The sequence below is a fragment of the Phocoena sinus genome, chromosome 3 (assembly GCF_008692025.1).
Source record: "Phocoena sinus isolate mPhoSin1 chromosome 3, mPhoSin1.pri, whole genome shotgun sequence".
Classification (NCBI taxonomy): Eukaryota; Metazoa; Chordata; class Mammalia; order Artiodactyla; family Phocoenidae; genus Phocoena; species Phocoena sinus.
Window position 1 is genome coordinate 28,069,555 of NC_045765.1, and position 22,884 is coordinate 28,092,438.

Consider the following 22,884-nt stretch of genomic DNA (forward strand, 5'->3'; position numbering starts at 1 on the left):
GCCGCCCCCTGGGCCGGGGCCTAATCTCAGGCGCCCCCGCCCCGCCCTTGGCCCGCCCCGCCCGGCCCGAGGGGAGGAACCGGCCGGGCCTCCCCGCGCGGCCCAGCTACCTCCGGAGTCTCCGCCGCAACCCTCTGCGCGCCGTACGCGAGGCTGCCTCTCGCCCCTCAGGCCGACGCCATGAAGATCAAGGATGCCAAGAAACCTTGTAAGATGGGGGCTTGGGCTCGTCGGGTGGGAGAGCAAGTTGGGCCACATCGGGAAGCCCCTTGTTGTGGTGGCCTGCTTCGAAGCCGGTCGCTCCCAGCCGTCGCCCAGCACGGGATGGGGGCGGAGGAACCTTTGCAGCACCCGGTTCGAGGCTCCCTCCCATCCCCCTACGCTCGGTTGACGAACGCTTGCCGCCCCCTAGCCTTTCCTCCTTGAAAGCTGGGAGGTGCAAGGGGGAATTTTTGTTCTGGGGTTTGGCAGGCAAGAGACCAGAGTTATCAGCTTCCTCTGAAGTCAAGTTGAAAATGGGTTGTCACAGATGTCAAGTTGCGCGGGGACATTTACCACTTTTTTTTTTTTTTAATTTTTTTAAACTGATTTCTGAGCTTTCTGCTTGTGTCCTTGAAATCCCGGTGGGTTCCTGGGAGTTGTCTCTGTTGTTATAATTAGAACTTTTAAACACGGCATGTAACCTACCGGTGGGTAAGTGCCGTGACTTGTTTAGAATAACAACTAGTTCGTGTTTGTTTTTTAAAAAACAGATAAAAAGATCAAAGTCATCCGTATTCCCGCCACTGAGAGCTAAGCACTATTAATCTTTTGGTGACTACCCGTAGAGATTTTTCTACGACTATATATAACCTATACTTATAAAAAAAAAAACTTTCCATACTGAAAGAGAGTAGATCAACTTTTATTTGCTTCCTTTTATTTTTAGCCTTTTAAAAACCTTTTATTCCTGTGAATGGCTTATTTAATCACTCAGCCGTTGTGATTGTGATACTTGAAGTTCATTCTTCCAGAGCGACTAGGAATGCGGGATGCATGCTTCTGTCTTAGAATTGTATTGGTGTTTTGCCATTTTGCAGTGTTGTGTGATCCTCCCAACAGTTCTAGGAAATCTCTGGCTATAGAACGGGAGCACTGATACATTCTTTTCCCGCCCGCCCGTCCGGTCGTGAAAACCTCCACGGGGAGGCAACATACCAAAGCACTCCAGAAACTGTTGTTATTTAAATGTGAGATAATTTGGTTCTCATTTTACTGCTGAGGAAAACTGAACTTACTGAGCCCCAGAGTAACTTTTACAAGGCTGCATCTTGTACAACTTGTACACCTTTTACAACTCTGCTAACTGAGGTTCAGGGCCCTAAGTCACCTGACTCATAGTCCTGTGTTCTTTCTTTTGCACCTGTAGGGCGTAGTCTAAATACTTAGAGAAGCACAAACCTTTCTGATCTGGTAGTTTTATCTGCCAGTTAAAACATTGTTTTAAACAATGATTTAAAAAAAAAAAAAGATAGCTAAAGAGTTCTCGTTCAGGAGTCTATGAAATACTGATGTGAAGTCTTAAAATGAGAGAGTAATATAGAAATACTACTATTTTACTGTACATTTGGTGAATTAAATGAATCTTGAACAGATGCAGTAATGTAGAACAGTTGGACATCTTCCCTCAACACATAGGTTTTCTCTGCTTGTGTTGGAATTTCCATTTAGTAGAATGAGTTTAACTATGACAAGCTCATATTCTGACCCTTATGGTATTATTTTATTTTTGCCTTGACAGCGATTTGATTACTTGGATTTGGGCAAACTTATAATCAGGTGTGAATACCATCTCTGGCAAAGGTGTTTCATATCTAGTAAAGATGATAATTAAGAGTTTATAAAATAAACTTTAGGTTGAGAAATAAAAGAACATCTATTTTTTAGAAGTAATTTGTTTATTAATATATTGGGGTACACTGTGAGACCATTAATGTTAAAAGAGTTATGCTGAAAAACCAGTCAGTTAATATGACTTAGAAGTCTGAAATAACATTTCCAGTTTCCTATATGTAAAAGATGACTTTACTGTCTACTCAGCTCTTTACAGTAAAAATAAAGAACATCTTGTTCTTTTGCATGTGGGAAAGAAAGTATTTCAACTATGAACTGTCATGGAAATATATATAACTGGAAAGTATTATTTCTGATGTTTCAAACCACTCAGTTTAGCTAAAGACACACTTGTTTTTGAGTTCTTGCGTAGGGTTTCTTTTTTTTATAATCATAAATTTAGTGAGCACTTTGTATGTAAGCACTATCTTTACATGCATTGCATCATTTAATCCTTAGAGCAGCACTAGTAACTAAAAACTGTATCTCATACTAGTTACACAAGTGACTTTGGCTTCACACATTTTCTTACAGTTACTCACCCAAGTGTTAGAAAACATTGCTTTTTGATACATCACTAGTATATACCAGCCTATAAACCAAATGCCTGTATTTAACCAGAAAATAAGAAAAGGAATTGGTTTCACCCTCTAAATTGTATAACTAAAAGATGAGCATTTGAAATTATGTGTTAATTCAACTCCAGGAGAAGAATGAAGTCAAACAATCTAATGAAAATTTTTTTTCTAGAACCCAAACAGTGGCAATGTTTGCATTACCTTTACTTGTGTTTTTCACGCTACTTAAATACTAGTAAAAATCTAAGCAGTGGTGTTCCTCTGTACCTCAACTGACATGATTTTTTAAGGTAAGGGTCAGCCTCTGTTTTGCTTACCTGTAGAGCATGTAACATGATTAATAGAGTGATAATAAAGGATTTTTAAAATATATGTATATATATTTATTCATTTGGTGCAGTGTAGGTTTGGGTGTCTGCTTTGCTAACCCAAGCAGTAAGGTATGTGAAGTTTTTGTCAAGACCAGAGAGAGGTATGTAGCATATGTGTGCCGTTTGCTTCTATGTAACTGTTTGTAAATTGAGTCATTACTTAAGAATGATCACTTCCAGTGGGTAGTAAGGTGCAGTTGGAGGTGATAGTTTCTAATATTCTCTTAGATGTAACTAATTTACCAAAGGGGGGGGAAATCTGAAGTTCTTCTGAGGAATTATAATACTGAAGGTGTGAGTATGGTTTATTTTCTTAGTCTGTTTTAAAACAGCATTTTTATTCGGAATGATTATTGGGAAAAGTGAACTGTCTTTTATTCGGAAACTTGAACAGTATCTGGAATTGACCATTGCACATGCTCATTTTAGAATTCTGTTCCTTAAAATAATCCACCAATGTTTCTGAACATTTTCAGCATTTGGTTTCTCTTTCTGCTCAAGAACAATTAAATTCTAGTTTGGCATAGGATCCCTTTGGGCTAAAATCTGCATGGGGCCAGTAGCAATTAAATAGCTCCTTAAAGCTTCTCCGCTACCTCTTACCAACACTTAACAAGACACCAAACTTTTATAATGCAGTTTGTTAGAAATTAACAGTCTGCCCTTGTGGCTAAAGAGGTGATCAGGCATGTGGGTTTCTCCTTTTGCACACCTAATCTACCTGGTAGGAAAGATAATTTCTTGGTAGCACTCTGCTTATGCTGGTTCTGGATATTTTTGTTACTTATGGGGAACTAATGGCAGTTCTCTTAGGCTCTGGTGAGAAATAGAATAGGAGCTACTATTTTTTTGGAAGGCCACGTAAACATCATGAGAGATTCTAGGAAATGCTCAAAGTCTGTAGAAGGTAATGTTTATTTGCCATCATCAAAGTACTTATTTATATTTATGGAAGGTATGTGTTGTTCTTTAAATGTATTTTTGGTTCATTTTTCTCACCTTGACAGTGGAGAGTTTTATTCTCGAGAGAATGAGAAATGTTTAGGCTGTATGCAAGAAGTAGGATGCTTACGCACTGGTGACCTACTTTTAACCTGTCCCTTGGCCAGAAGCAGCAAAGCTATATAGATTTAGATATTTGCCTGCTTTCTTTGGAAAGTGGTATTTTTCTTACCTCATGGATGTATTAGTGGGCCTCTGGTTGTCCTTAATAACTTTGTACTTCCATCATAAATCAATAAAGTTTGAGTGTTGTGCCCCCTCCCCTTCTCATTTTAGTGACAAAATAACAAGCATAAGTATTTGCTTTAATGCACTGGAAATTAGATCACTTGCTAAATCAAAGGAGTGGATCGTAATTAAGAATACGTGTCTTCTGTGTTCTTGTTGCCTCCCCCATACTTTTTGAATGGTGATTATTTCTCTGGCATAAGGAAATGAATTCCAGAACTCAGCCGAGTTGAAAGGATCTCTATGCAAAAGAAGGGACCTATAATGTTCTAGTTTGGATATTAAGGTAACCAAGACGTTCATGGTCTGCAATATAGCATCTCCAGTTACTCTTCCTTTAAGAGCAGATACCCCTAAGAGAACAGACATAGACGTATCTAACAGGCTAGATGTGAGGTGAGTCTTGAATGGCCTCTCCTTTATTTTAAAAGTGTGTTACTGGGAATTCCCTTGCAGCCCCCACTTTCACTCCCAGGGCGCAGGGCGCTAGTTCAGGGAACTAAGATCCCACAAGCCTCGGGGCGTGGCCAAAAAACATATATATCAATAAAAGTGTTTTACTTATTTAAGATGGCCTCCATTGCTAGCTGCCCAACAAAACTGAGAAAATTTAGTTTCTTCAGCATCTTAGTTGTTTATACAAATCTATAGGTGACAAAAGCATTGTGCCTGCATAGAGAAATGTACCGAATCTTTTCTCGTTGAATCGTATGTTTCCGGTTTCTAATGGTACACACATATCAAATAAGTAAACTATCAATATATGAGAAACAAAGGGAACTAAATTTCCTTGACAACTTATACATAATAAACTGTTAAATACATGTTGTTAGGCATTTTGTAATCTATGTATCTTAAGTATTAAATTATTTTTGAGTCTCTATCATAATGATTAAGATCCCAGAGAATAGAAACAGACCTTAAGGAAACTAAGATTTGAGAGGTTAATGGCTTTTCCTATGTCATATAGCCCAGTTAGTGAGAGAGCACCAAGTCCCAAACCCAGATGATGCTACCTCCCCAAATGTGCCTGTTTCCAAGTAGATTTACTTTCAGCGTTATCAACAGCTAATTTTATTAACCAGATGCACTAAAGAAGCCTAGTAAGTTTAATGAGCAAAGAAAAAATGTTCTTTTTAAGGAGGTACTTTTCCCTTGGGTTACTTGAAGTGATTATAGGCCAATTTTATTACATTAAAATCTTAGAAACATTTTCAAGCCGTAGGTGATGACCTATTATTAAAACCAAATTGGTCCAAATTTTTCCTAATCTCCTGGGGCACATGATAAATATGTAATAAATGAAAAGGAATGCCTACCAGACCAGGAATTAAAAGGCCCTGGTCCAGCCACAGGCATGCTGAGTTACGGGTTTTGAGAAAATACACAGAATAACACTTTGAAGGGAAAAGGGTGAGTTTCACATAGATTTGTCTTACCTCAAAAGTATTATTGACTGAATGCATGATTCAGGGTAAATGAAGCTTGTGGCTAATTAACTAGGTCCTAATTTGCATTTCTAAAATCAGGATATATATTTTTATTTATTTTTTATCCATAGCTTTCCCATGGTTTGGCATGGACATCGGGGGAACTCTGGTAAAGCTCTCATATTTTGAACCTATCGATATCACAGCAGAGGAAGAACAAGAAGAAGTTGAGAGCTTAAAAAGTATCCGGAAATATCTGACTTCTAATGTAGCCTATGGATCCACTGGTATTCGGGATGTACACCTTGAACTGAAAGATTTAACACTTTTTGGCCGGAGAGGGAACTTGCACTTTATCAGATTTCCAACCCAGGACCTGCCTACTTTTATCCAAATGGGAAGAGATAAAAACTTCTCAACATTACACACGGTGCTATGTGCTACAGGAGGTGGTGCTTACAAGTTTGAAAAAGATTTTCGCACAGTAGGTATTTCGCTCACAGGCAAAAATCGGTACCCATTCTCTTCAGTTTTTAAAGTATGAGGCTCGTTTTCTGTCTGATAATGTTTCTTAGACTAGTTCCCCCTGCTGATACAGGGGAAGTATGTATTCATGACTTACTTTTGATTGGAGCATTTAAACACCTTTATACAATGAGTAAAAACTGCCCAGAGTTGGGCCTGTCGTACATAATATGGAGTAAAACCTGCAAAGTTTAGGAACTGCTACAAAGCTACAGTAAAAGCAGACTTCAGTGAATTTGGCAGTGTGCAAAGCCAGATATAAATGGGGCTTGAAATATTTGCACTATTGTTATCCTGTGTTTGCTTGTTTTTTTGAGTATTATCCAGCCATCTCTCCTAAGGCCACCATCTTCCCAAACCCTAACTGAAACCTGTATCTTTTGATTAATAGACACCTGAATGAAAGTCCCTATTAGCCCTTTTTCCTTGGATTTTTATAACATTGACCCTACCATGTTTGTCTTGAAGGGGGTCATTTGGATGTGGCAGGCGGATTATGTAAGCGTCGATCTCTGTGCTAGTAGGGGTTTGCCAAGTGTCCAGTCCTTCCCATTAGAATAAAGATTAAAAAGTTTAGGGCTTCCCTGGTGGCGCAGTGGTTGAGAGTCCGCCTGCTGATGCAGGGGACATGGGTTCGTGCCCCGGTCCGGGAGGATCCCACATGCCACGGAACGGCTAGGCCCGTGAGCCATGGCCGCTGAGCCTGCGCGTCCAGAGCCTGTGCTCCGCAACGGGGGAGGCCACAACAGTGAGAGGCCCATGAACCGCAAAAGAAAAAAAAAAGTTTATACTTGGATTTGCTGCAATTTGTTTTTCTTGAAAATATGCATGTGGACCATTTAGTTTCTCAGATTCACATAAGAAAATCTAGAACATAAGCGATCACTTATATGGCTCACTGAAGTGAATACCTTGTAATTTGGGGTAGTTTTTATTAAAAAATTTTATGATGAGTAATACTGATTTGTATTCAGTTTATTGAGTAATCTGACCATAAATTCGAAACCAGTTTTTTTGGATGCGTGATATTTAGTGTTTGCCAAAAGCAGTGTCCTTGAAGCCAGCTCTGACCTGGCCATTGTTTGGAGACACTGGTATTCAAATTACGGAGTTCTAAGTTTTTTTTAAGAAGTATTGATATTTTCTAGTGACGAAGTTTTATAGTATTTGTTTTTGTTGGTGCTCAATCATTTATTAAGCTAATATTTGAACATTTAGTTTGTGTTAGGTATTGTGCTAGGCACTGAGAAGTCAGCTAGGAATAAGACACAGACTTAGCTCTCAAAGAGTGCAGTATCCTAGACCACACATTTAAGTGAACTATAAGTTCAGTGCATTATAATTAAGAAGTACGATGCATTATAATTAATACTATTGCTATGAAAAGAGATGCCATGGGAACACAAGGGGGAGTGATACCTAATAAGTCCTTAGAGAATTGAAAAGCTTATCTAAGCTGAGATCCTTTATAGTAAATATTTTATAATATACTCTTTACTAACCTGAAATGAATTTAATGATTTCACATTAGTACCCAAACTATAATATAAAGACAGGAAATTAAGGTATTTATATATCAGTAGGTAGATTCTCTGGTATGATCACACAAGAGGGCATAGTGAAGTAGTCAGATTTAGATGCTTGTATGTGCATAGATTGAACTTAATTTCTAAAGCCACAAATGCTAAGATTGATAAGGTATGTTTTATTGGAGAATCAAATACCATAAGTGGTATTGCTGTTGTGACATAACTTTCGAAGATGCTAAACAACACAAGGTAAAGTTCCAAACAGTAAAAAGTACAACACTTCCTCACTTTATGTGGTGGTTGCGTTTCTAGCAAATTTAGTATGTATTACAACCACGTAAAGAATACCTTGTGTCGGGCTTCCCTGGTGGCGCAGTGGTTGAGAGTCCGCCTGCCGATGCAGGGGACACGGGTTCGTGCCCCGGTCCGGGAAGATCCCACATGTCGCGGAGCAGCTGGGCCCGTGAGCCGTGGCCACTGAGCCTGCGTGTCCCAAGCCTGTGCTCTGCAAGGGGAGAGGCCACAACAGTGAGAGGCCTGCGTACCGCAAAAAAAAAAAAAAAAAAAAAAAAAAAAAAGAATACCTTGTGTCTATACACATATAGATAAAATACTTCCTGTTTTCATAGGCTCAGATAATTATAAATGAATTTTCCTACTGCTGCCTACAAAAATGTCTGTCGTAATGTTCAAAGGTAATACAGGGAAGGGTTAACTTTTTTTTGCATAACTGCCACACCCATTGCGGATGTCTGGCACCCCAAGTCCCTGCCTAGTAAATGTTAGTTTGATTCTCTCCTCCTCCCCATCTTTGTGAAAACTAAAAAGTCCCCACAGATTTCCAAAACGCCTCTAGAAGTAATACCACCACCACTGAGAACCACAGGACTAAATGAAGTCCCTAAGAGATTTTGACACAAAAGAAAACAAGTGAAAACGTATGGGTTGCAAATGATTTTGAAGTTTTGTAAAGTACATGGAAATTATATGGCATAGTCGAGTCAAGTATTTTGAATGCGTTCCTTTGTTCACTTTATAAAACTCGCTTTGGTGTGTTTTTACAGATTGGAAACCTCCACCTGCACAAACTGGATGAACTTGACTGCCTTGTAAAGGGCTTGCTGTATATAGATTCTGTCAGTTTCAATGGACAAGCAGAGTGCTATTATTTTGCTAATGCCTCAGAACCTGAGAGATGCCAAAAGATGCCTTTCAACCTGGATGATCCCTATCCACTTCTGGTAGTAAACATTGGTTCGGGAGTCAGTATTTTAGCAGTCCATTCCAAAGACAACTATAAACGAGTAACTGGGACAAGGTAGTAACCTTTTTGTTCTTAAGGCAACATTCATATTGTTTTCTACACAGAAATTGTGAAATCTAATGTGTATTGTGCAACAGCTAAAAATGTAGATGTGTAAGTATAAGTTAAAGTGTTGCAGATAATACTTTTTTATAAGGCATGTGTGTAGACTCAAGCTAAAATCATTAAATGTTTATATTTGGTTAGCATCATTTGGCATCAAAATTTCCATAATGAAAAGAGTGAATTTTTAGCTGGAGTGATTCCAATAACATTTTAATTTTCCAAAGCATTTTTCTCATTTTTATATAGATATATTTAAGCCTAAAGCTTGAAACATTCTTATGTGATTCACACTTAAGTGGAGTATTTGGCAACATTGTAATAAATTCATATAGGATGAATTTAACATGAACTCTTTTCTTTAATACCTGGAATATGAATGTGAAATGAGATTTAAAATTTTTCCTTATGATTCCAATATGTACTTTATCACCTTTTAAGGAAGCTGGAGGCTCCTATTTACTTAATTGGGGAAGAAAGATTTTAGGATGCTTTAAATTAGATTGATTTGTGAGAAAAACTCTGGCCACGCTCTGCAGCATATGGGATCTTAGTTCCCAAACCAGGGATCAAACCTGTGCTCCCTGTGTTGGGAGCACAGACTCTTAACCATTGGACTGCCAGGGAAGTCCTGAAAAAAACTCATTTTAATTTTAATGTAGTACTCCTATTTGAATAATACTTAAATTTAATTAGTATTTTATTTCTGTGGTGGCTGAAAAGTCTACCTCCGTTGAAACTCTATGCCAAAGAATTACAGAGAAGTACTACCTACTTCAGTCAATTCAAAAAGACAGAAATTCAGTCTAAATTCCAACAGTGATTCAGGAATAGAACCTGTTAGAAATTTAGGTGAGACTAGGGAGCAAAGGTTTTGATTTTAGGGGCTAGAGTGGCATAATTTCATTTTGAGCATATCCAAAAGAATAATAGAACCAAGTTAATTTCTGTCTTTAACATGATGACCAACCTGACATAAATGTCCTCTCTGTATCCACACTGGAGTCATGTAAATGTTAATGTATCACATTGAGTTGATTTCAGCCTTACCAGGCTAAGTAAATAGGCCTTTCACAAAATTGTTTCCTGGAAACCATTTAGAATTACAATTTTTCTCCTTTTAATTTGTACAGTATTAACTTTTAGCACTCCTTTTTCATGCCCACAAAAACATTTATTTTTAGCAATTACAAAGTGTTAAGGTATCAGGTGAAGATACTAGAAGATACAAAAGGTCTTCTGTGTCATGTTGTTTACACGATGACATTTTTTTTCCTTTGGTTTATTCTTTGATTTGACAAATTTGGTTTTGCTATGTGCTTTTCTTAGGTTTAGCAATATCTATCCATGTGTTTATTGAATAAATGAGTGCTCCATCCTTTTACTTTGGAGAAAGAATACAGTGTGTAAATGCAACTTACCAAGTTTCTTTATTTTCTTTAGCCTTGGAGGGGGTACCTTTCTTGGTTTATGTAGTTTATTGACTGGCTGTGAAAGTTTTGAAGAGGCTCTTGAAATGGCATCCAAAGGTGACAGCACCCAAGCTGACAAGCTGGTCCGTGATATTTACGGAGGAGATTATGAAAGATTTGGTCTGCCTGGTTGGGCTGTAGCATCTAGGTAAGTTTAACATTTACATTGTAATTAAAGTTGCTTATTTAGGTTTTTTGGTTTTTTTTTTTTTTTTTTTTTTTTTTTTCTTGCGGTACGCAGGCCTCTCACTGTTGTGGCCTCTCCCGTCGCGGAGCACAGGCTCCGGACGCACAGGCTCAGCGGCCATGGCTCACGGGCCCAGCCGCTCCGCGGCATGTGGGATCTTACTGGACCGGGGCACGAACCCGTGTCCCCTGCATCGGTAGGCGGACTCTCAACCACTGCGCCACCAGGGAAGCCTGATTAGTTTTTAGAAAGCAGTGTATCAGGAAGTTGTAAGGGACTTCCTCTTACCCAGTTTAGTTCTAAGTTTTGAACATTGATGTCGTTTTAAAATTAAACATACATCAAGAAGTCTCCCCTGAATGCACTATAGGAAACTGTTTTTATTAGTTCTTGAGTATCCTTCCAGTGTTTCTCTATACAAATACAAATAAATATCCTTATCCTCCCCTTACAGAAGGTAACTTTTAGAAGGTAACATTTATATACCATTATATAGTATACCGTATAGTCGGGTCTCCTTATCCATGGTTCCGCATCTACAGAGTCAACCATCCTTGGATTGAAAATATTTGGAAAAATAATAATTCCAGAAAGTTGCAAAAAGCAAAACTTGAATTTGCTGCACACAGGCAACTATTTACATAGTATTTACATTGTATTAAGTGTTATTAAGTAATCTGGAGATGATTTAAAGTATATACCTAGGTTATATGCAAATACTACATCATTTTACACAAGGGACCTGAGCATCTAGAGATTTTGGTGTCCAGGGAAGGTCCTGGAACCAATCCCCCATGGATAAGAGGGAGGACTGTATAGTCTACAACAGCAGTATATCCTAGTCTGTTTGCCTGCCCGCCCCCTCTCTTTTTCCCCTCTTCCTTCCCTCATCCTTTCCCTCCCTACCCTCTGTCTTCCTCTTTTTCCTTCCTTTCCTCCCTCCCTCCTTCCTTCCTTTCCTCCCTCCCTCCCTCCTTCCTTTCTCCCCCCCCCCCTTTTTTTTTTATTAACAGCTTCATGGTATTTCACTGTATGAATGTATTATAGTTTGATAGATGTTTGGGTGTTCCCAGTATTTTCCTACGTGCAGTTCATTGGGTCAGGAAGTAACCTTGTACATGTATACCTTATTTTATACATGTGTAGATTTATCTGTAGGCTGTATTCTCAAAATGTATGAAATGTTGTTTGTTATCAGCAGATTTGATTTTGTTTTTCATTTCTCTGCAGTTTTGGGAATATGATTTATAAGGAGAAGCGAGAATCTGTTAGTAAAGAAGATCTAGCAAGAGCTACATTAGTTACTATCACCAATAACATTGGTTCTGTGGCACGAATGTGTGCTGTTAATGAGGTAAAAAAAATTAATTATATGAAAAATGTGAGTTGGAGTTTTATGTACATGTAGCAGGCTTCTTCGTATTCCTTAAGGAGGCCTCATAGGATCGAGATCTCTTAATCCATTAAATCCCAAGATTCATTAATATATGTTACCTATCCAATTGTGATACTACCTTTAAAGAAAGTAGCAGATAATTCAAACCGGAAATAGGACAAAGAGATAATTTACATTTCATATTTATCCAGAAACCTTTTCAGAAATATACAACCTAAATATCTTTAAGTTGTCAAACAAAAATTCTATGTAAACAACAAGATGTTTTGAGGTAACTTACTACTGAAAGTGGGTGGGTATTTTTTTCCTGCTAGTGTTACCTTTGATTAGTTAAGTACTTGGAAGTTTTCTTACTGCCCTCGGCTTCTTTACAGTGCTGCCTTGTTGCATATGGATCAAGCAGCATTGTACAGGGCTATGAAGGCACTGAGACCGTTCTTCACATGAAATTTGAATGATGTATACTTATAAAAAGCATGTCCTGCTAGATTTACCTCATAATTGGGTTTATTTTATTTGAAGAAGACTGTATATACAGTTTTGCCTTTGTGTAATAGAGGTATTTGCCCATTTAATTTTTATAAATATCAAATACTTTATAAATGTGTTGGGAATTTTACTTTTTAAAGGAATTCTTCATTTGTTCACTCATTCATTTATTCATTGAGTAAATATTTACAGAGTACCATGTGCCAGGTTTTGTTCTGAGCACTTGAGATAAATTAGTGAAGACAACAAAGATCCCTGACTTTGTGGAGCTTACAGCCATTCTAGTGTTGTAGTAAACAAGTAAATTATTCCGTATTAGGTGATAAATGCTGTTTTTAAAAAGGAGAAAATTAAACAAGATAAAGAGAATGGAGAGTAGACCAGAGAGTGGCAGAGGACAAATTACTGAGTAACTGGGTGTAGTTAAAGGAAGGCTTTGTTGAAAATGTGACTCTTAGGCAAAGATTTGATGGAGGTGAGAGAATCATGGGTGCAGATATTTGGGGAAAGGGAGGCTCCAGCAGAGAGAACTGTGCAAAGACTCGAATTAATCCTCTGAATTACTCTAAATTCAAAATTAGAATACTATCTTTGAAGTTTCTTAATAACAGTGTAGTAAGTTAGTTGAGGGAGCCACTAGCAGGCATTTTAACCTAGTTTTGGGAAATATTTCACTTTGAGGGGGCAGACAGTAATCTGGGATCTTTTTTGTTACCCCTGTAGGTCCAGATTTTCACTGGCCAATTGACTTAACAGTAATTAAGGCCATAGTTTACGCTATTCAAACGCAGTGTGCAAAAATGTATACTCAGAAGTACTTACATTATTGTGAGAGTAGAAATAGGTTTTTTGGAGATTCAAAACAGATGTTAGTTGCTCCATCTGGAAGCCCTAGGGGTTGGGTGGGCATGCCAGTATCCCAGTCAGTTTTGCTCTCCAGTGCTATAGATAAAGTCCACGGTTTCTGTGTCATTACTGAGCATAAACTGCAAAATGCTGACCAAGTTTACAGCTTGTTTTTAATCCTAAACACGTTTAAAATACTTTTCCTTGGTTTGTCTCCTTTTATCTCATCAGTGATATTTCTCCAAATTACTTTCTTTGCTAAATGTATTACTTATTGGCCATTTTCAAAAACAAGTCTATCTATAATCATTTAACTAGGGTCTTTCCAGAACTTTTCTTTTTAAATTAGACGTTATTTTTTAGGGCAGTTGTAGGTTCACAGCAAAATTGAGTGGAAGGTACAGAGTTCACTGACCCCCTAGATGCACAGCCGCCCCTACTGTCAATATCCAGCACCAGTTTGGTACATTTGTTAAAATCGATGAGCCTACATTGACACATCATCACTCAGAGTCCATAGTTTACATTTGGGGTCACTCTTAGTGTATATTCTATGGGTTTTGACAAGTGTAGTGACATGTCCTAAACTAATTTTTAAATATTCAGGATTATGAAGGCATATACCAGGAATGTAGTAGGCACTAAAAAAAGGTAGTAGTTGTTTATATTTGTAAGTAGAGATCTTATAAACTGTATTGTATTGTAAAATCTACTTGATAATTCTTTTTTCAAGTCATTTTCTTTGTTCTTTTCTGTTAGAAAATAAACAGAGTTGTCTTTGTTGGAAACTTTTTACGTGTCAATACTCTCTCGATGAAACTTTTGGCATATGCACTGGATTATTGGTCAAAAGGTCAACTGAAAGCATTGTTTCTAGAGCATGAGGTATGATACGAAAATAAAGTTTTGTGAATTTTAATAGCATGCTTTTAAATGCAGTTTCATATATTGTTCCTTGCCAGGTACTTTATAAGTGAAGTATAAAACTGCGATTTACGTAAATAGTATATTGATTCCCTCACTTCAGTTTGAGTTAGGGGGTGGGCATTTTTGTAACCTGGCAGACATCCCATTAAGATGAGAAGCTCACAGTTCTTCGGAAAAAGAGAGAGCAGTATCAGGTCTGTGAGCTCATTAAATAATGGGGCTGCTTGTGTACTTAGTGGGTTTGTTTTGTTAAATTGTTTTCTTTTGTTTGTTTGTTTTGTTTTTTATTGTTGTTTTTTGGCCGTGCCTCACGTGGGATATTAGTAGTAGCTCCCCAACCAGGGGTTGAACCCGGGCCCTTGTCAGTGAGAGCACAGAGTCCTAACCACTGGACCGCCAGGGAATTCCCTCTTTCTTTTTTTGTCCTCCCCTGAGAGAACAAATGTTAAATATGAACAATAAAAATATATATGATTTAGCAATGAAAATCTCCTTAATCCTCCCACCACAGCCTCACCCCCACCTCCAGTGGTAACCACTGTTAACATTTCGGAGTTTATTCTTTGAGATTTTTTTTTTCCTATTCAATCACAATATCCAGTTAAATTCTGATTGGAGCAAGTATCAGTTCACAAAATGTTTTGGATTAAGTAAACTTAGCTTGAATTATTTGTGGTCAAGTGAATATTTTATTAAGCATTTTAATAATACAGATTCTGAGTATTTGTTCTGCTCTTACGAGCTTCCATGATGTGTCATTGTCACTGCTCTCGCTGTAGAGGTCAGAATGTGTACTCTTGTGCAGCTCCACCTGGCGTGTCCTGTGCTGTGGGAATGGCAGGCAGAGCCAAAGGAATTTTCTTCAGGAAAGGGGAGGGGAGCCAGAATTGCAATAGTCCTAGAAGCTTTAGTGTCTAACAGCCACTCTTTTTTTTTTTTTTTTTTTTTTTCTAACAGCCACTCTTTATAAAAAAAAATATGTATTTCAAAGGTATATATAATTAACTAGAAAATGCTTAGCTTCAATTATAATACAAAAACATATACATATATATGTATTGGGTTGGCCAGAAAGTTTGTTCAGGTTTTTCTGCAACATCTTAAGGAAAAACCTGAACAAACTTATTGGTCAACCCCAAATTTGTAATATATGAAGAATATACACTACCAGAAAACTTAGATTGTTTAAAGTAGACTGTTGATTGAAATATTGAGCAATTAAACATGGAATTCAGTTACAAAAAAAAAGTTGTATATATTGAGAATACAGTTTAAAAAAAAATTTTTTTTTTACCATAACTGATGACACAAATTGGTAGCTTTCTGAATCAATGTTCTTAAGTAGATTATACACAAGTATGTGTTCTTAATAGTGGTTAATATTACATGTTCATTTAGAAGCTGCACTGCATTAATAATTGCTTTTAAATTATGCAGGGATATTTTGGAGCAGTTGGTGCACTTCTTGGGCTGCCAAATTTCAGCTAAAGCATCGAGTTTCTCTCTGTTAATAAATGTCATTCAAGAGGAACTGAAAACCAGAGGTGTTATTACTGCATTATTTGTCACTGGGAACCAAAGGATGAAAGAGTAGCACTATTCCTGTTGATTTTTAAGTATCAGAATGGTAAGCTGCTATATGTTGCCATATTAAAAAGAGAGCTCCAGTAATGTGAAGTATTTCTAAGTGAAATGCTTTCCCTCCTGTATATAGCCAGTGTTAAATCCTTAAATGCAATACAGCCTCTGATTAATGAGCTTCCTCTGAAAAAGATTTTCTATTTATTTTATTTTATGTAGCCAACATTGCAGTACTGTATGTTCAAACATGAATCTTAAAGTCTCAGAAATGTCTATCTCATGAAAAGAATTGATTCTGAATATTTGTTACAAGTCTGTTCTATGTGTGTTTTGGTTACTAGTAAGTGGACAGTAACATACCCTGTATCGAAACTTACTGAAATGGCAATCAAAGATGATCATTTTTATATGATTTTAGAAATGTTAAAGCAATATTAATTATTCGTTACTGTTGTTTTCCAAACATATCTCCTCCCAAAAATCATGTTTATGTGCTCCTTCCCCAGAAGTGTAACCTTTTTCAAATGCCATAATTTAATTGAAATACTGTTGTTAAACATTAGCCTGAATTTTAAAATGAATCCTAGAAAATGCACATAATTGGTGATACTGCATTTTTTGTATTTTGAGTTTATCAGATAGTACATTTTAAAATGTTTTTTAATTGGAGGCTTAATTACTTATTTGAAAGTCCGTTCAGTGAGGTCCCAGGACTATTTGAATGGAGTATGGTTTATGTGTATTGGTAGGGTTCTGTGCTCTTCTCTCTATACCACATTTATCTTAGGCCCAAAGTTAGCCATTTCTGTTTAATTAGGTCTGAACCATCAAAGCTAAAGACTGTCTTCTACTGTGAACAGCAGCAAAATCATTTGTTCTAATGATTATGTTATGGAAATTTAAAAGATGAGTTGTTTTGAAACTGGGAATCTGAGGCAGTATTGCAGAATTATAAAAGGATCAGTGTTTCGTACATTCTGGTAATAAAAGCATTATAGTTCCAAAATTTGTAAATCCTTTTGCCTTGGAATTTATTCTATATTTTGAAGTCATTTTTTATAATGTTATAAATTTTTTCAGACTTTCATTTTGGAGGTCCAATAGTTCAGCAAAGTTTTTTGAGAGTGTTACAGTTTAGGAAGTTGAAAGACGGGGAAAATTGGGAAAAACTGTTCACCTCCTTAAATTACAGTAAATCTGGATGTACTTTGAAGAGCTTAAAACTTTTATATTACAGGAAGAGGTATTATGCTATCTTTTCACACGACAGTTTTGCTCCGTAGAGAACAATTTTCAATTGAATCTCAAGAGGGTGGTGCTTGATAAAGATATTTCTCCCTGTAGTTATGTTCAGAGGGAAAAGCATGTGAAGGTAATTTTTAGAATGTAGAATATTTAGAACTTTGAATTCATGTCAGTCAGTGGTCATTTTGAAAACCTACAGTGTTTAAACATTTTCTTACTAAATGTTTCCATTTTCGTGACTAGATATTTCAGCCAAAAGCTATATTTTTAATTTATTTTAGAATTGCATGATTGGGCATCTGTACAAGAAGGTTTTGCTTTTAAATGATAACTTCAAATTTTATACCTGTGGCAAACTGTACGTCAGCAGTTATAGGTTTGGGGCTGTCGTCAAGAAGGAAATGGAATGGTAAAAGTATATACAAGTTAATTTGATCAATACTTTGGTTAATTTGGGACTATGATTCATACTTTTTGTCTTTTGAAACTGAAGTTACCTGCTAAAATGCATATAAAGTGAGCAGCTATCTCACCACTGTGAGAAAAGCTCTTGGTTTTTCTCTTGTACAATCTAGAATTACTGGAGTAATTCTAATAAGTATTTCTAATAAGAACACAGAATTGGGATGAAGGCTGCCAAGATTCTAGTTTTTTATTATGATCCCAGGAAAATGCTTGAATAAGCATAGAGTGGTAAATAGGTTTGGTTCTAATCCCAATCAGCTTCAGAGCTCTTATGTTCTTGAACAGTGCTGTCTAATAGAAATAAACGTAAGCAACATGTAATTTTGCGTTTTCTAGCAGACATATTTAAAAAGTAAACAGGTGAAATTCATTTAAATTATATATTTCTATTTAACCCAGTATAGCTGTGTTATCATTTCAACATGTAATCATTATAAAAAGTTATTTAGGGTTTTTTTTGGGTTGGGGGATTGTTGCTACCTAGTCTTCAAAATCAGTATCTATTTTACACTTTCAGCACAACTCAATTTAACCACATTTCAGGTTCTCAGTAGCCACGTTTGGGTAGTGGTTACTGTATTAGTGTAGTTTCTAGAACTAGCTCTTAAAAATGAACACTATCATATATTCATTAAAACTTAAATTTGAATCTGGACTTTTTAAAGAATGTTAGAGAGGGAACACGTGAGAACCTTATTTTTTAAATACGTAAAGAGGGATAAGAAATACCTCATTTGGCCTAGTTTATTTTATTCAGACAAACTGTATTTCTGACCATTCCAAAAAACATCTTACATTGCATCCTGCCATCTCATTGTAGCAGGTATCGTTTTTCTAATGATACTAATAAAGTTGCCCAAGACATCCTGAGCATCCACGTCAATTTTCAGAATGTATATTTCCTTTGCTGCAGTAAATTTGATGATTCCAAAGACTTAACCCCACACACACACCTTATCTAATTGAACTTTGAGAAGCCAATTCTCAAGGACTAAAAAGAAACCTTTTTAATTCTTCATTGAGTTCTGTACACACAAGGAGAATCTTGTTTATAACTTGGTGGATTTAATTTTCATTTTAAAAAATAACATTTTCAAACGCAAGGATCACTATCAGTTTGCTTGGGCCAGTTGGTAAAGAACACAAGGTCTAGAACTTTCCACCACCACTACCACCATCCGTACCCCCAGAAGACTGCCTTTTAACCAGAGAGACTTTGAGAACTAATGGCCTTCAATTCTACACCCCAACTTCTCCAAAGACAAAAGTACTAGTAGACTTCCTTGCCTATTGACAAGGGCGTTCCTTGCTCAGCTACTCTGGTTTAAATAGGTGGACTCTTCGTTTAGGTAAAGTTAGCGCTATTGCCAGTAATATATGTGGCGTCTTGACAGTCCTTCTAGAGGTTCAGATTGTTTGCCAAATATTAGACTGTGAAGATTCCTGAGTTTTTTACCTTTGCGTGCAGATGTGATTGTTGTATTCTCAGTACCAGTTCCTGAAAGTCCACTTCTGTAAGAAAAATGAGGCAGCTCAAAGGGAAAAGGTTTTCCTCTATGTCCAGCGGTACTCCTGCCTTCTAAGAGCAGTCCATCTTGCCTTGAATCAAGGCATCTTGCCTTGATTTCTAAGGTCGCGTGTTTGGGTGGAAAGCTTAGCAAGGCAGTAGTTTCCAAATGTCCTTTATAACCACTCTGCTTGTTATATGCAAAATGTTTCATATTTTAATATTTTGTTTTTTCTCTATTGAGCACTTTATGCTTTTTAGTCTGTTGCATTTGAGAATGTAGTTTAGAAACTTTTTCTCTTCTAAAGCCATGTAAAAACTGGATGATCACCGGAAAAATGAGTACGTGTTATTTTGCATTTAACTTACTGTTTTGTGGTATGTATAAACAAAATATTAGAAACATACTGCACTTTTGTAACAATACCCTTTGACCTTATTTAACATGATTTGCCATGAAATGTCAATGATCTATTTTCCCAATAAGCTTGTTTATTTTAGGGTGTTTTATTCTAATAGAGAAGGAATTCAGCCAACTTTGTTTCTGTCATCAGATAATCTCAGAAAGTAATGTTCTTTATCTATATTACTGCCTGTTTTCAATATTTGAGAACGTAGCTTTATATTTCTACTGAGCCTAGTAACTGATGAGCAAAGACCCCAAAAAGTGAGTAATTATTTTTCTTCCTTTGAGGTATTTTAATAGCCTATTGAAAACAGGGGTTCCATGAAAAGCAGACTGTCCCAAAATACAGTTAGTTGCTCCATTCATGGCAGCATTTGAAGTGACAGAAACAATTTGTTCAGATATGTGGCATCATGTTTTAGAGTTCATTTTATTTGTGTTGATATATGTTGAGAGGTACTAGCTTTTGGATTCTCACCATAGAATGGTATTAGTTATTCTCTCATAATGTTTTGTTATTGCCTGTAATGGCCAAGTAGTAGATATACCTTAAAGTAATATGAAGGGTGTGTGTGTGTGTGTGTGTGTGTGTGTGTGTGTGTGTGTGTGTGTGTGCGCGCGCTTTAATCTGTAAAGCTATCTGGAATTTTTATTGTGCTATAACTTCAAAATTATATGGGCATTATAACTTTTCCATTGTACAAAAAGAAACATACCACTAAATTTATGGATGTTTGAATGTTAGATATATTTGGGATTTTTTTAATAGCCCTTTTCTTTAAGCTGTTTCTTATTTCTGATCATTGTGAGTTGGGATAGATGTGGGATAAACCCCTCCTAGAATTATTGCCTTTGTCTAACACAATTCATAGTGGGATTTATAAAACACAACTTTAATTCTCTCTAAGTGAGTTGAAATATCATGAATTGTAGTCATCTACATCAAGTATGGTAAAGACCTAAAATACCTTTATCCTTAGGATTGCCTGAGAATAATCCGATTGTACACGCGTCTGATACTTCCAGCTTAATAAATGTAGCAGTGAGTTGATGTTGGGACTTCAGGTACTACAGTTGGTACTGAATGATGTGTTTGAGAGGAAATCAGTTTTCTTTTTCCTTAAGAAAAAAAACAGAATCTTTACATTCTGGCTCTTTGTGTAGTCAAAAGACTAGTTTCTCTTTTTAGATTTTCAGTCTTTTTGCTGTAGCAGCCAGTAATTTTGTGTTTAAAAGAACTAATGAGGAATGTATTTTTCAAAGGAGTGAATAAAGTTAAAATCCAAGGTTTTGAATTGTATAAATGTGCAACTAAATTTCAAGTCTAAGATAGTGCTGATTTTTTTTCTATTTCTCAACATCTTTCATACATTGCAGTACCTACAGTTCCAGTAGCTTTCAAAGAAAGCATTTCAGTTTTGTATAATTGGTAAAATATACATAAATAATGCAGCTAGTTTGAGATCATTTTAGCTTTATGTTGTGTCTCTGAATCATACGGATCTCATACTTGGCACAGTTGATAGCTGTCACAAGTATTAAGCCATTTTGAAATCTGCCACTTTTTTTCTGAGGTGCCCTTTTTAGTTTACATTTAGAAACAAAAGATAACTTTATAGACCTAACATTAATATTCTGGTCTCCTTGTCTTAAATACGATTAATGGAACATGGATGTAAGTCAGGTTAAGATGGTTTTATCATTTTTTTAATACATTGTATGCTTTGACTTTTTATTTGAACTACAGTGAAGCTTTGACTTTTTAACTGAAATTGAGTGGCATTTGTCTTAATTCTGCCCAGTTACAGATCAAATCATACCTAGAAAATGTTTGTGTTAATTTTACTTATACAAGCCATCTCCGTTTAAGTTGCCTTATTCTATCTATTGCATTGTTCTTGCCAAGTCTGAGCTCTGTCATGTTGGAATTATTCTAACACTGAATCTGTGATGTAAAAATGTATGATGTGCTACAAATTTTATTCATAATAAACTAAGTTATAGCCTATTATAACCTATAAAACATTTCTTGTAAATTGTCTAATTTATTTTTCATTTATGTACAGTTTCTTATGTAAATTTTTTAAATACTTGTGGTCTGTTCTATAAACATTCCTGTTCTCTTTTCCTTAAGGCTTATTTGCATGAAAGAAACTTGGTTTTTGCTTGTTTGTATTATATGGCCACTGAGCCAACTTCAGTACTCTCTACCTTTTCTGTAGTTTTAACTTTTTCTAGTTTTGTTCATATTCTAAATAAATGTTAAAATCATGATTTTTATTTCCTACTTTGCAAATAAATTCTGTTAAGTTGTTTAGTGTGTTATCTTTTTATTGTTTATATATTGTATTCCCACATTTCCACTTCAAATAAATACGTTTTAAGGAAATCGACTATAGTAGAACGTGTAAACTGAGAGAAAGGACATCGTAAAGTCTTGCTCACCTCTGTATTCCCAGTACTTGGCACAGAGAAGGCATTCAGTAAAAAATACTTATTGAGTGGATTAACTCTAGAGGAAGTGTCTTTATCTATCTAGTCTCCCTTTATAAGATGTAATTGAAGTTTTTCCCCACTTTCCTCTCCCCAGCCTTAGAAAGCACAAATGTAAGTTTAGCAGAGGTGCAGTGCAAACCTTCCTGAAATTTAAGCCTTACGTTTATTAACATGTGAAAAGCTTTGCTTTTCCTTGAACCGAGGCCATGGTGTCCTATGCCAGAAATGGATGTTGACAGCAGAGTGGCCCTTAGATGCGCTCCCAGCAGAGATGCCAGAACATGTGCGGTACTTTCTTACCACAGTTTGTTAAGGGTTATGTCACACACGCTTTTCTCTAAACCAAAACTTCGTTTCTTTGCTTTTAATAGACAACGTCTGTTAGCGTTGTTCTAAAAGCTTCGATGGTGTTCCGTAATATGTGAGGAATTAAGTTGGAAAATTGACTTCTGAGTTTTCAAACTGATTGTCTAGACTCCGGGCATATAGGAATGGTTGAAAACATGAAGATGACCAGGTAACTTGTGAAGGTACATACCCTTTGTTTTAAAAAAAAATTTTCAGTAGGATGAAAAAAGTGTGAGACAGTGACTAAGGGAAAAATTACGAGTTTGGTGTGGAAATATTAGATTTGAGCTATACTTTAGCTCTCCAAGTGCATTACAAGCGATTGGAAATAAGCTACTGAAGAGCAAAAGTACAGTTGACCCTTGAGCTACACGGGTTGAACTGTGCGGGTCCACATACATGCAGATTTTTTTCTGTAGTAAATACTGCAGTACTACATGATCCGAGATTGGTTGAATCCGCAGGTGCAGAGGAACCGAACCGGATACAGAGGGCCAACTCTTAAGTTATATGTGGATTTTCAACTGTGCGAAGGATCAGGCCCCCCAAACTCCCCAGGATGTTCAAGGGTCAACCGTAATTGAAGGCTACATGCGTAGTTTAAGTGCTTCATTCAAA

At 36.6% G+C, this 22,884-nt stretch overlaps 1 protein-coding gene across 1 annotated transcript; it reads left to right on the forward strand.

Annotated features, from left to right (window-relative positions):
* The first annotated feature begins 37 nt into the window (after positions 1-37).
* PANK3 (pantothenate kinase 3) lies at positions 38-21,744 on the forward strand. The gene is made up of 7 exons (XM_032626422.1): positions 38-208; positions 5,613-5,965; positions 8,600-8,853; positions 10,345-10,521; positions 11,791-11,914; positions 14,051-14,176; positions 15,656-21,744. Exons 1-7 carry the CDS (start codon positions 181-183, stop codon positions 15,704-15,706), a joined length of 1,113 nt encoding a protein of 370 aa, XP_032482313.1. The 5' UTR covers positions 38-180; the 3' UTR covers positions 15,707-21,744.
* The last annotated feature ends 1,140 nt before the right edge of the window (positions 21,745-22,884 follow it).

Bases quoted from the DNA above. Each gene is read 5' to 3' on its own strand.
- PANK3 (XM_032626422.1), top strand. From the start codon at position 181: ATGAAGATCAAGGATGCCAAGAAACCTT. The intron at 209-5,612 runs GTAAGATGGGGG...TTTTATCCATAG, and splicing joins CAAGGATGCCAAGAAACCTT to CTTTCCCATGGTTTGGCATG. The intron at 8,854-10,344 runs GTAGTAACCTTT...TATTTTCTTTAG, and splicing joins AAACGAGTAACTGGGACAAG to CCTTGGAGGGGGTACCTTTC.